The sequence below is a fragment of the Plectropomus leopardus genome, chromosome 23, assembly GCF_008729295.1.
Source record: "Plectropomus leopardus isolate mb chromosome 23, YSFRI_Pleo_2.0, whole genome shotgun sequence".
NCBI lineage: Eukaryota > Metazoa > Chordata > Actinopteri > Perciformes > Serranidae > Plectropomus > Plectropomus leopardus.
Window position 1 is genome coordinate 15,046,400 of NC_056485.1, and position 13,761 is coordinate 15,060,160.

The following is a 13,761-nucleotide window of genomic DNA, read 5'->3' on the forward strand; positions in this document are numbered from 1 at the left end:
AAAGTTGCAAAAAAAAGGCAAAAAAAGCAGAATTTGGCATGTCGAAAAAATGACAAAAATCCAAGGCTATAGTAAGGCAAAAATGTCAAAATTTGACACCTCCCAAAAACTGTTGAAAACAATTGGAAACAGCTTAGAATAGCATGCTAAAACATGCCATAGCAAAGAAAGTTGCAAAAAGACCCCAAAAAAGCATTAATTTGGCATGTCGAAAAAATGACCAAAAATCCAAGGCTATAGTAAGGCAAAAAAAATGTTGACACCTCCGGACGCTGGTGTTGTTTTGGTTATTTAGCCTGCTAAATACGGCAAAGAAAGTTGCAAAAAAAGGCAAAAACTCATTTTTCAAGCAGCGTGAAAAATGACGTCAAATCAAGGAGTTACCACTTCAAAAAGGGATTCCTTCCTTCCGTAAAAACTGTTGAAAACTCTGCCTGAAACAGTTTCTTCTCCTCCTGCTGCACGCCATCCTAAACCAAAGTGTTGCCAGAAGTCTCGGCTTCCTCCCTTTCGCTGAGCTCTTCCTTCAATCATGTGTTGTTTGTTGTCTGTTTAAGTCTGCCATACCATTGCCAGTGGCGGCTGTTCTTAACCATGAGCACTTTGCCTCAGTATTCTGCTGGCGTGAGTGATGTGAACTTGTAATTGTTAACCCGGTACTTTATGTTTACTTGTGTATGAGGGACCTGGGCTCTAGATTAGCTTTTCATTGTATTTAATGTATAACCACATGTTGTTGTCGCACCACATGCAGGTTACTAGGTCTATAGCTACTGGCAAAAATGTCAAAATTTGGTGTTGTGAAAACTATTTGAATTTTTGGCAAAAAAGCAAGCAAAGAAAGTTGCGGCGTGGGCCAAAAAGGTTTAATTTGGCATGTCGAAAAAAATTTTTTTGGTTATAGTAATTGATCTGCCGCCAAAATTTGACACTCCGCCCTCTGGCAAGAAAACAACTGGAAACACTTAGCCTGCCAAATACGCCATAGCAAAGAAAAGTTGCAAAAAAAGCCAAAAACAATAGCGCTATGTTGGCTTCGTCGAAAAAATGACCAAAAATCCAAGGCTATAGTAAGGCAAAAATGTCAAAAATTTGACACCTCCCAAAAACTGTTGAAAAACACTGGAAACAACTTAAATAGCCTGCCAAGACACGCCATAGCAAAGAAAGTTGCAAAAAGAGCCAAAAACATCATAATTTGGCATGTCGAAAATGTGACCAAAAATCCAAGACTATAGTAAGGCAAAAATGTGTGTCAAAATGTGACACGTCCCAAAAACTGTTGAAAACAATTGGAAAAACAGCTTAGAATAGCCTGCCAAGACACACCATTGCAAAGAAAGTTGCAAAAAAAAAAGCCCAAAAACATAATTTTGGCATGTCGAAAAAATGACCAAAAATCCAAGGCTATAGTAAGGCAAAAATGTCAAAATTTGACACGTCCCAAAAACTGTTGAAAACAACTGGAAACAGCTTAGAATAGCCTGCCAAGACACGCCATCGCAAAGAAAGTTGCAAAAAAAGCCCAAAAACATCATAATTTTGGCATGTCGAAAAAATGACCAAAAATCCAAGGCTATAGTAAGGCAAAAATGTGTGTCAAAATGTGACACCCCAAAAACTGTTGAAAACAACTGGAAACAGCTTAAATAGCCTGCCAATACACGCCATAGCAAAGAAAGTTGCAAAAAAGAGCCAAAAACATCAAATTTGGCATGTCGAAAATGTGACCAAAAATCCAAGGCTATAGTAAGGCAAAAATGTGTCAAAATTTGACACCTCCCAAAAACTGTTGAAAACAATTGGAAACAGCTTAGAATAGCCTGCTTAAACACGCCATAGCAAAGAAAGTTGCAAAAAAGCCAAAAACATCATAATTTGGCATGTCGAAAATGTGACCAAAAATCCAAGACTATAGTAAGGCAAAAATGTGTGTCAAAATTTGACACATCCCAAAAACTGTTGAAAACAATTGGAAAACAGCTTAGAATAGCCTGCCAAACACGCCATAGCAAAGAAAGTTGCAAAAAGAGCCAAAAACATTATAATTTGGCATGTCGAAAATGTGACCAAAAATCCAAGACTATAGTAAGGCAAAAAATGTGTGTCAAAATGTGACACGTCCCAAAAACTGTTGAAAACAACTGGAAACAGCTTAGAATAGCCTGCCAAGATACGCCATTGCAAAGAAAGTTGCAAAAAAAGCCCAAAAACATCATAATTTGGCATGTCGAAAAAATGACCAAAAATCCAAGACTATAGTAAGGCAAAAATGTCAAAATTTGACACCTCCCAAAAAACTGTTGAAAACAATTGGAAACAGCTTAGAATAGCCTGCCTAAACACGCCATAGCAAAGAAAGTTGCAAAAAGAGCCAAAAACATTATAATTTGGCATGTCGAAAATGTGACCAAAAATCCAAGGCTATAGTAAGGCAAAAATGTCAAAATTTGACACGTCCCAAAAACTGTGAAAACAACTGGAAACAGCTTAGAATAGCCTGCTAAAACACGCCATTGCAAAGAAAGTTGCAAAAAAGACCGCAAAAAATCAGAATTTGGCATGTCGAAAAAATGACCAAAAATCCAAGGCTATAGTAAGGCAAAAATGTCAAAATTTGACACGTCCCAAAAACTGTTGAAAACAATTGGAAACAGCTTAGAATAGCCTGCCTAAAACACGCCATAGCAAAGAAAGTTGCAAAAAAGAGCCAAAAAACATAATAATTTGGCATGTCGAAAAAATGACCAAAAATCCAAGACTATAGTAAGGCAAAAATGTGTGTCAAAATGTGACACCTCCCAAAAACTGTTGAAAACAACTGGAAACAGCTTAGAATAGCCTGCCAAGATACGCCATCGCAAAGAAAGTTGCAAAAAAAAGCCCAAAAACATCATAATTTGGCATGTCGAAAAAATGACCAAAAATCCAAGGCTATAGTAAGGCAAAAATGTCAAAATTTGACACGTCCCAAAAACTGTTGAAAACAATGGAAACAGCTTAGAATAGCCTGCTAAAACACGCCATAGCAAAGAAAGTTGCAAAAAGAGCCAAAAACATCATAATAATTTGGCATGTCGAAAAAATGTGACCAAAAATCCAAGGCTATAGTAAGGCAAAAATGTGTGTCAAAATGTGACACCTCCCAAAAACTGTTGAAAACAACTGGAAACAGCTTAGAATAGCCTGCTAAAACACGCCATAGCAAAGAAAGTTGCAAAAAAAGCCAAAAACATCATAATTTGGCATGTCGAAAAAATGACCAAAAATCCAAGGCTATAGTAAGGCAAAAATGTGTGTCAAAATGTGACACCTCCCAAAAACTGTTGAAAACAACTGGAAACAGCTTAGAATAGCCTGCCAAGATACGCCATCGCAAAGAAAGTTGCAAAAAAAGCCAAAAACATCATAATTTGGCATGTCGAAAAAAATGACCAAAAATCCAAGACTATAGTAAGGCAAAAATGTCAAAATTTGACACCTCCCAAAAACTGTTGAAAACAATTGGAAACAGCTTAGAATAGCCTGCTAAAACACGCCATAGCAAAGAAAGTTGCAAAAAGGAGCCAAAAACATCATAATTTGGCATGTCGAAAATGTGACCAAAAATCCAAGACTATAGTAAGGCAAAAATGTGTGTCAAAATGTGACACGTCCCAAAAACTGTTGAAAACAACTGGAAACAGCTTAGAATAGCCTGCCAAGATACGCCATCGCAAAGAAAGTTACAAAAAAAGCCCAAAACATCATAATTTGGCATGTCGAAAAAATGACCAAAAATCCAAGGCTATAGTAAGGCAAAAATGTCAAAATTTGACACGTCCCAAAAACTGTTGAAAACAATTGGAAACAGCTTAGAATAGCCTGCTAAAACACGCCATAGCAAAGAAAGTCAGAAAAAGAGTGCAAAATGTCCCAAAATGCTGACATCACCTGAAAACAGCAGAAAATAGCGTGCAGAGGCAAAACATTGCATAGAATGCTGCAAATGGGTAAAAACACACGCTGTGTGCTATATGTGCTATATTCTGATGTTTTTGTTTTTTTAATGCAGAAGCCATTGGAAACCTTTTTTTCAGAGCACAGTGCTACCTAAAGAGCCATAAGACTGAGTGACTTAAGTTTAATTTCAACAAAAATTCGTAAATTAATGTAAGAAAATGAAATGGAATTATTATTTTTACCTGTAGGTTTGGACCTCATCCACTGTGTCGATTACAGGGTCAAGTCTAGTCCAATCGTTGGAATCCTGTTTAAGAAGACAATACATATTGTGCTTTTTATGAAATATGTCATCAATCTGCATGGGTAAAATAGCTAAATAGTATAACACATTTTGTAGCACTGCTCCAACCAGAAAGAAAATAAATGCAGTTTTTTCTCTAATTTTTGCAAAAGTAAAAGAAAAATTAATATTTTAAAAGGTTAAATGGCATTTGAAGGTTGAAGAGTACCAAGAATGCTTTAAAGATGTGAAACATTTGAAAGTTTGAATGGAGTGTCAAGCTTAAAGTGTGAATTAGGAGATGTGAGTTCAAAAATTATGAAAAAGTTTAACAATGACTCAATCCTGAACATTCTGTCCATTTATATGAGCGAGGAAATTTTCCCATAATTGTGATGTGAAATATTTCTTAAATTTTGAAAGTAAGAATGATTAAAAATCATTTATCGTTTTTGAAATAAGGCAGATTGACCACACAATACCTTTGAACTCCTCTGGGCAGATCTGTGGAGAACACATGAGGAACAAGGTCATTTTACGCATCGTGCATACAGCAATATCTCAATATGAATGTATGAGAAATATTATATTTTCACGAGAAGTCCCGAACTTAAATGCTAGGTTGATAAACTGCTTACCTTTTAGATTTCCCGGATGTAATGGTTGTAGAGTGAGTTACTCTCTCAACGTTCGTCTTCTTCTTGGACAGACTTATGGCAGAGCATGCACCTGTACACAAACATAATCAACATTTTGTGAGTCAAGACAGTATTTTTGACAATTTTAAAAGACTGAAAGTGTTTTCATGCAGTAAAATTTCAAATGTTGAGTACAGATAAGAACTCTGACTGTGAGGAATGAAGCAGAAATACAGAAAAAACAGCAGAAACACAAACATTTAAACACATACTTGCCATTTCAGCAGCGGTGTAATATCTAAAAAAAAGAGTCAAAAAGAAATTAAATTCAGATAGCATCAACACAAAATAATGTTTGACCACTTTTCCCATTTCCCGCCTTACACTCATTCTTTGTAAATCTAGTTGGCGAAGTTGGTGAAGTATTTAGTTGGCTTTGGTAATGTCATAAAACTTGAAGACACCATTCAGCCCATACTGGATTTCGCTTTAGTAAAGTATTTTAAAATAATTTAATATGCTTCATGGACCAATACTTTTTCCATTTAGGAGCAGCACAAAGTTGCCTTTCCAAACTAATAGGAATACTTTGCCGACAAAATTACCATTTGTACACCAGTTACTCCTGCTTTGCTCCCTTAAAGTCATTAAGAAAATGAACATTGTTAATTAACTGAAGTAAACAGGAACCACATTTAGAAACAACTTATTTATATTTAAATGTCTATTAAAAAACTTCAACAGTCATTTTGGTTTAATCCAAGTGTCATTTATGCATTGAAGGTCGTTGCAAACACATTGCATAACCTTGCAGTCAGCTCTTTCTGACAGGGGAAAGAAAGTGAAAGCATAAATAAATTTCAGTTTAGATCCGGTTAGACAGAGTTAAGTTAAGACAATGCAACATGTTTGAGAAATACTGAGAATATAACTGGATAACTGAGACTAGATTACATTGCATAAGTTGTGTGAGAGTTTGTAAATGATGTTTAGATAGAATTTTGTTGTCGCTGTTATACTTGGCATCCATCAGTTAATCAATGATGGATGCCGTTTTGGGATTCTTTGTGCATCTGAGTTGTGTGAAAATTACAGTTTTCTCAACGAATTGATGATATTTAAGGCAAAACAGCATAACTAAATTAAACAAATGGTCATTTTGTGGGTAAAGTATTCCCTCAGGTTTGTCTCCCACACAGCAGATAAACCAAACAGGACTTAAGCTTTCTTCTTGAGCAACTTTACCAAACAGTGACATTTTTCAGGCTAGTAAACTTTAAATAAACCTTGGTGAGAAAACTGAAATCGACCCTACCTTCAAATGACGTCTGCTTCCTCCACACAGTTGTGTGACATACTTAAACAAACTCACACTTTTACTGTCCTGCTATCTGAGCTGGACTTTGCCCTGAACAGACCTGTTAAGGGGCACCTCCTCTAATTCACTAAACAAATGGAGTTTATTAAATTTAAATTTGCCCCAAAGGTTTTTGGGTTTTTTTTTGCAAACCTGGAGTAGAATTAAATCATAGAGTAAAGATTGAGCAAAAACAGTTTTTAATTGCAGCAGAAAAAAAGGCAAAAACAACAACATACCTTTTCTTTCTTGCTCTCTCCTAAACCTCTGACTATTTCTATTTTTTTTTTATCTCTATACATGGTTCATAATGCCATAAAATATCACCGGACTGAGCTGGGGGACACAAAATGACTATTTATAAACAATTTTAATTAGTGCTGGGTCGTTAACGGTGTTAACGTGCTGCGTTAACGCGGGATTCTTACCGCGCGATAAACTATTCACTAAGTTGGGTCTATACAGTGAGCAAGGCACCAATTTCACTTTGTTGTTTAAGAGCGGATGTATACCTGGTCGAATTACGCGGAGGGGACGTGAACAAGGCGGACGCTGGTCTGCCTGAGTGACTGGTGGAAAAAGGAGAAGCAGAGACTGGAGTGATTGGCTCAAGCCGTGTCACAAAGCTACTGACTGTTAATGGTCTTCTTCATGACCTCTAATGTAGGCCCACAGTTCAATTAGGGTCATGTTATCAGAGGCTGCGCCCTCTGCTGTTCATTCCAGTTAGCAGGAAAAAGCTTTTTCCACATGGAGACAGAACCTGTTCCTAAATGTCTGTGTTTAACAAAATAAAAAAAAGTTAAACACCAAAGTAAATCTTATGGAACATTATTTTTCTTTACCAAATATTATAGTAGAACAGCTTTCTCAAGCAGTTTGTGATGCATTTTCATCATTTAGAAAGATAGATATTATTTTGAATGTCTTTGGCAAAATTCAAATCTATAATTTTAATCTAGATTAATCTAGATTAACTACAGGATTGCAGTGAGATTAATCTAGATTAAAAAAATTAATCTATGCCCAGCACTAATTTTAATCTTCATTATGGATTTGGTTGGTGACATAATGAGGCCAAAAAAGCAACCCAATAAAATCAGTCTAAAATGGAAAAAGTATGTACTTTTTTCTTAAACTGGAGTTAATTTTTTATTGTAGAAATAAAACATTTATTGGAATACTACAAGTAAAGTCGTAAGGCGTTTAATATTTTCATATCTTTCATAATGGGGCTTAATTTCCTCAAAGGGAACCTATTATGCTGTTCTATTATCCTTATTTTCTGTCAATATATAATTTACAATGAAGAATACTGAATTTGAACAAAGTTTCAAATAATGAGATAAATTTATGTGATCGCCATGAGCAAAAACGTCAGAGTCCTCTGATTCCAATGTTTTTTTTCTACTGGGACACATAAAAAGCTTCAAAGTTCCCGAGTAGGCTATTTACTGGTGTATTTTATGTCAGAGAACAAAACCTTAAAGTCTCTTAAGCTTATGTTAACCACAGGCCTTATTTAAGGCTTCTAACCAAAAACCCATTAAAAATCCATTGACTCTGAGTTTACAGAACCAGGAGTGCTGAAATGTTAAAGCATTTCTTTAAAGGTTCAGATACATCATGACTGTACATGCAGAGGACCCAGAGAAGCTGACAAAAATCAGATCAGACTGCTCTTTTTTCAGGAGGGGGGGCTTAGGGGCTAAAACAGCATGTAAGCTTGTGCTAGTAGGGGCCCAGAATACAATTATGAACCTGAAGATGAGCATTATAGGTTCTCTTTAATGAAGTTGTCTGAGGTTATCAGCGGATAAGAATGTGCCGTAGCATCTCTTAAAAGAGTGTCCGATACTTAAAGTGCTCTACATTTTGACCAGGTAAGGGGATGCTAAATATTTGTCCATTGTGTCAAATGTCCAAAATACAGCATTTACTTTCACATTTACCTTTTGTTCCCTTTTTCAGATTCCTCGAGCTCATTGATGAGAGCCCTCATACTTCTCATCCTTTTGAGGATTTCATAGAGAGCGTCTTTGCCTCTCATGCTGGCTGAAGTCAAACACCGAAGAATCAACTCCATTTGTTCTTGTGTGGTTTTTAAAGCTCTCACAGCCTCCTGGTTCTTATTTGAGATAAACCCCCTGTCTTTGAGCCTATCCAGGATGGCCCCTGTGTCGCTCACTCTTTTAATCAGATCTGTCCGATGGCGATCCACAAAATGCTGACCTGAAGCAGGATGATAAAAGCAAAGTACACAAACAATGAATTAAAGAAGTTGCAAAGGTCATATATTAAAACATGTACATCAAGACAATGAAAAGGTAATGCAGTGTTGTTTGAAGCCAATATGAGAAGTAAATGTATCATTTTTGCAAGCCCTAATTTTAATTTTTGCATGTTATTTACCTCCAGTGGTATCTTCCAAAGCAGACAATTCTGGTTTTATTTGCTCTGGTTCTGAGCTGGCCATCTCTGGGATTTGTACTGCCCAACAGATCAATGAAAAAAGATTTCATTAGTGGTGCATTATGAAACATAACATAAAAAAAATGTAACAGCAATATGTTTCTCCAAAAAACAATGCTGAAGCTACTGTGGATAATCTGCAGATGTTTATTTGTATTGTTAAAATTATATACATTTAATTTATATACAACTAATACATACTTTCTTCCAGATCAGTGCATAAGAAATCATAAAGAACAAGATGCCACTGAAAAAAGCTCACTGAATGTAAGGCTGGAACTATTTTTTAAAATTTTCTGCCAGGCAGGTATTTAGTTATGCCCCACTTACCATTTTTTGCAGGTTTAGTCTGGATGGCAAAGGCTACAGGACCTCTGATGGTAAACCCAAGGTAAAAAAAAACTTGGCGTGGTCTCCAGAGGCTGTTTCGGAGGTTTGCATCCAACTCAATCAATGCGCCATCAATATTGGCATAAACTCTGTAGTTTTGTACCTCCCCTTCAAATTTGAGAAGGCGTTCTTGGACCTTGGGGTCTTGGAAAATCATCTCGTTGCTCCAGTTGTTGCTCCAATCTTGTGTTGTTTCATTATTTTGCTCAAGAAGCAATCCCTCGAGGACCTTTCTGTGAACAATTCTGTTCAGATCTTGACCTTTTCCGATGAAAAACAGGGGGCAGAGGTACCTTGAACGAAAGCGTATCTTGTATGCATGTTCATAGGCGCAGTGCATACGCAGGATTAATTTTCCAAGGTCAAGGACACATTTTTCTTTACTGTCTGTAGGCCAGCACAAAAGGAGGGTTAACATGTGGAGCTCAGGTGAATTTTCGGAGATCAGAGGCATCTTCTGTTCAAATACAGCTAAATGCCTGCATTTAGAAGGAAACTTTGCCCTCATATTTCCTGACAGGATAAAAGCGAAGATGTAGTTAGCAAGAGCTGTTACAGAATCCGTGCATTGAAAGAGTTCTTCCCACCATGTAGTTATTTCTTTCAGGTCTGTTTCAGTGCAATCTCTGTCAAGACAAGAGAGGACTCCAGCAGAGGTGTCTGCCAGGTTTTGTTTAAGCTTCTGGATGAGATCAGCACCCTTTTGTTTGAAGTGCTTCGGTGGGGAGTCTCCGACATACTTCCTGAAGCATTCGGAAGTGTCTTTGGTAATGTATGGGGGATCGTCTTCCTTCACATCAGGCTTTGAGTAAGTCAGATATTTATCAAAAAATGCACATTTTCTTTCAACCTCGTCTCTGAGGCTTTTTATAAGATCATTAAATCTGAGGAGCTTGTTGTCCCCAAGCACTTCCAGGACAGAGCCCAAAGACACATTCTTTGTGAGAACTTCTCTCCAAGTTTCGTTCTGACTGACAAGTAGGTCATACACTAGGTTGCAAACCTGAAGATAACCACACAGCCCTCTGGTGTTGAAAAGATTTGGGGCTTTGGTTGTGCCGTCTCCTTTCATGTCTGTCTCAAGTTCATTTTCAGCAAGTCGTTCTTCATCTTTGAAGGCTTCAATGGCTTTTGTAGCCAGCTGCAAAACCGTTCTCGGGGTGGTAGGATGCTTTATGTTCTTCAAATGGTTCTTATGGACTTGGCCCAGTGTATCAGCAACAAATGAATTCAGGGGATCTCTTTGCTTTGCTCTCTTTGCCCACATCTCTGCTAGTTTGTAGTCTTTTAGTACTATGTAATAGAAACGAGAAAGAGCTTGTGGAAAAAATGGATTTTGATCGAACTTTCTGGCAGCCATCTTTAAAATTGATGCACACCTTTGGTCATCACTTTCGATATTTTGAATGTCTATAATCAGTCTAGAAAATCTTTCTTTCTCCTCTTTCAACGCTGAACTATTGGTTGGATTCTTCTCTGTTTCCATTTGTTTTGGTTTTAGTCTTCTTTTGGTCAGCAAGTCTTTGACAAAACCAGCCAAAAATGGATCAGTGTCTTCTTTGCACAAAGTCGTCAAGAGGTTTCTAGCTGTGTCACTTCTGGTCACACCTGCCTTAGCCATCAGTTCAACACAACACTTTGCTATTAGAGAGTGAGCCATGCGGACTTTTTTTTCAGATCCATCTTGTTTGAAGGTGATGATGAGGTGACTAAAGGGCTCCATTCTGTCCTTTAGTGAAAAGTCTCCGTGGATGTAGTCATCATGTTGAAAGAAGTCAAGGCACTGAGACTCAAGGAGATATGAGCCTGGAACATAAGCATTCAGGAGGGATAAGAAGGCAGCAAGCTGGGTCTTCTTTAGTCTATTTGATCTTCGGACTGTACTGAATTCGTTACATGTTTGTTTGACATAAACGTGAGAGAAATTATTTTGCATGATGTTAAAGCCATGGAATTGGTTGCATTTATCACCGAACCTTCTCCTAAGTTCTTCCTTTTTCTCATTAAAGTTTTGCACCTCCGTGTCAGAAAGTTTATCTTGTAGGAAAACTTGGTCTCTCTGTAGAAATTCATCCCTTCTAATGCAGTTGAGTAAAATCACCACAGGCATAAAGGTGACTATTTCCTGCTCAGCGATCTTTGTCATGATGTTTTCTTGCAGACTTTCCCTTTCCAAAATCTGCTCATCATCCACCAACAGCAGCACAGTGTTCTGGTGACCTCGGCTGCCTGCTGTGAAAAGGTGAACCACCTCCTCTGCAATTTTTGCAACGTTGGTGGTTGGGCCTCTTAAAACAGCACTCCTAAAGGTTTTCCTCAAGTCCCACAACACCTTCATGGCCAGTGTGGTCCCCCCACATCCTGACTGGTGGAACAGGCTGACAGTTGATATATGAGGGAGTTTTCGCCTTTGACAAATTTCTTTCACAAGTCTATCGTATCCATCTCGTTTGACAAACGGAGTTCCAGTGCCATCCGCCTCTGCTTGTTCACTAATGTGAAAGTTTAACCATTCAGGTGGGGCCCCTCTGTAAAAGTTTTCCTCTGTCTGATTAATATGTTCTGGACAGAAAGAGCTGCCTTCGAACTGATTTGCATAGAGAACATCCAACCGTGAGAAGGAATCTATGATTTCACTTCCAGCGTAAATTTCTCCACTTCTCGCAGTGGACAGGGCTGGTCCGTTTGCCATCTCGGACTTTTAGTTCCCTGCACCTTCATGAATGTTAAAGGAAAGAACAAACAGGAAGAATTGAAAAGATTATTAACTTGGACTGTACCATTGAACTGCCATACAGTGGAAATCACAGCTGTTTAAACTTTGTAGATTATGGTTGTGCATACGAAACATTTTACCTGTGTTAATACCTTTAAAAGACCAATTATTTATTATAATTTTCCATTTTATTTACCAATTTATTCCTTTTTCTATTTATTTGCTTATTTATTTACATATTATTTTTCCCACTTTAGCCCTTTTTATTTCATTTCCCAGTTTATTTTACATATTTATTAGTTTATTTTATTTTTTTTCTAAAGTTATTTATTTGTGTCATTATTTATGTATTATTGTCTCTTTTTACTTCCCTCTCCATTTATTTTCTCCAAAATATTTACCTTTTTCCTTTTCAACGTACATTTCAATATGCATTTCCACCTCATTAAGCAAATGAAGGGGACTGGCCTGTGTGTCATGCAGGTGTTAACTTTAAAAATTAATAAATAAATATACAAATTAAACTGGGATATTAAATGAATAAGGGCATTTATACACAAAGTGGAAAATAATCTATAAATAAATAAGCAAATAAATATAAAAATGAATAACTTGGTAAATAAAGTGGAACATGAAAAGGTAAATAAATTAAATATTTGCATTTTGGGCATATTCATTTATTTATTGACACATTCATTTATTTATTTATTTTTGATTTTGGCAGTTTCAGGCCTCCATATAGGTGAGCTATAATCTGTCAAATATATCACTATGTATTAAATCAAGTCATTTTGAGGCGGAAATAAGCTTTTAGTGACAAGACAGGAGCTGCAATCACTTTTTGAGAGATTTTAATTTGTTGTATTGGCTCTTCAAAGGTATTTCAACAAGTAAAATGAGGTAAAAGGACTGGGGTGGTTATAGTCTCGGGCACAGAGCAGGAAATAAAATGCAGGCAGCAGATAAGTCTTTCATTTTTACCTTACCCATCCGTGAAGTATGACAGACTACTCTCCAAATGTCATGTCTGATCAAACTACAAATCGCAAATACGTGAAAATTGGGTTTCATGAAACATTAAATTTTCACAAAGACACACCTATGCTCTTACCACAGACATTAAGCCTGCGCGCGCTCCCGCGGACGATGACTTTTTGGCATGATACCGGCACTGCTTTGTAAATGGTAGATACCTTTGGCAGGTTTGTTAAAAACTCACCACTCTTCTTTTTCTGCGAACCGCTCTCGTAACTTCGCTTCATGGTTTCTCTTGACTACTTTCTCTGTCGTGTTTAATTTACATGAATTGATTCTTAGCCAAGCCTCCAGGAAGTGCGCCATTCTCTGAAGCAAAATTTACATAATGGCCGAAAGTGGAACTAAAGCGTCACGTAATGCAAACTGGCCCAGAGAGACTTTTCTCCATATGTTAACATTGTGAAAGAGACCTCCTTAAATCACTGGATATTTTTTTGAGACATGTTGACTTTTCAGAGCGCATTCTTTATAGCCATTATTAAAAACATTAAGTCCTAAAGACGTAAAATGCTCTATTTCCCGAATCAAGATTTTGAATTCGGTTTCCCCAAACATAAAATGAACGCACAGCGGACCCGCGGAACTCTACCATGTGAACGCGCATGTAACTCTAAGAGTTTCTGACACAGCACAGGCTTCGTGCCGGCCGTAGTAATGGGTATTTTTGCTGTAATTTAAATCAAAATTCATCATTTTTAACATTTTACAACACATCCATACGCTGTTGGCTGTAAAGCCTGTAATATGGACGTCTTACCGTGTCTGTATCAGAGACCGTATATACAGTCTACGGTCTGTATTCAGACTACCGGTTAGTAGTGAGCAGCGCGGAGCACTAGTGACAGTTACTAAAAGGTACTGAACGTAGTATTTAATTAAAGTTGAGCTGTGTAATAATACACGGGGCAATGTTACAAGACACCAC

General features: G+C 37.2%; 1 protein-coding gene across 1 annotated transcript in view; it reads right to left on the bottom strand.

The window, feature by feature from the left end:
- LOC121962438 (sterile alpha motif domain-containing protein 9-like) overlaps positions 1-13,132 on the bottom strand; it is a 28,264-nt gene extending 15,132 nt beyond the window's left edge. The window contains exons 1-9 of the mRNA XM_042512694.1: positions 13,018-13,132; positions 9,023-11,797; positions 8,633-8,710; positions 8,173-8,452; positions 6,733-6,789; positions 5,136-5,161; positions 4,864-4,954; positions 4,708-4,729; positions 4,185-4,249 (exon numbers count right to left, since the gene is read on the bottom strand). Coding sequence (XP_042368628.1) covers positions 4,185-4,249; positions 4,708-4,729; positions 4,864-4,954; positions 5,136-5,161; positions 6,733-6,789; positions 8,173-8,452; positions 8,633-8,710; positions 9,023-11,774 — 3,371 coding nt within the window. The 5' untranslated portion in view covers positions 11,775-11,797; positions 13,018-13,132. The remainder of the gene's footprint in view (positions 1-4,184; positions 4,250-4,707; positions 4,730-4,863; positions 4,955-5,135; positions 5,162-6,732; positions 6,790-8,172; positions 8,453-8,632; positions 8,711-9,022; positions 11,798-13,017) is intronic.
- Between the last annotated feature and the right edge of the window lie 629 nt (positions 13,133-13,761).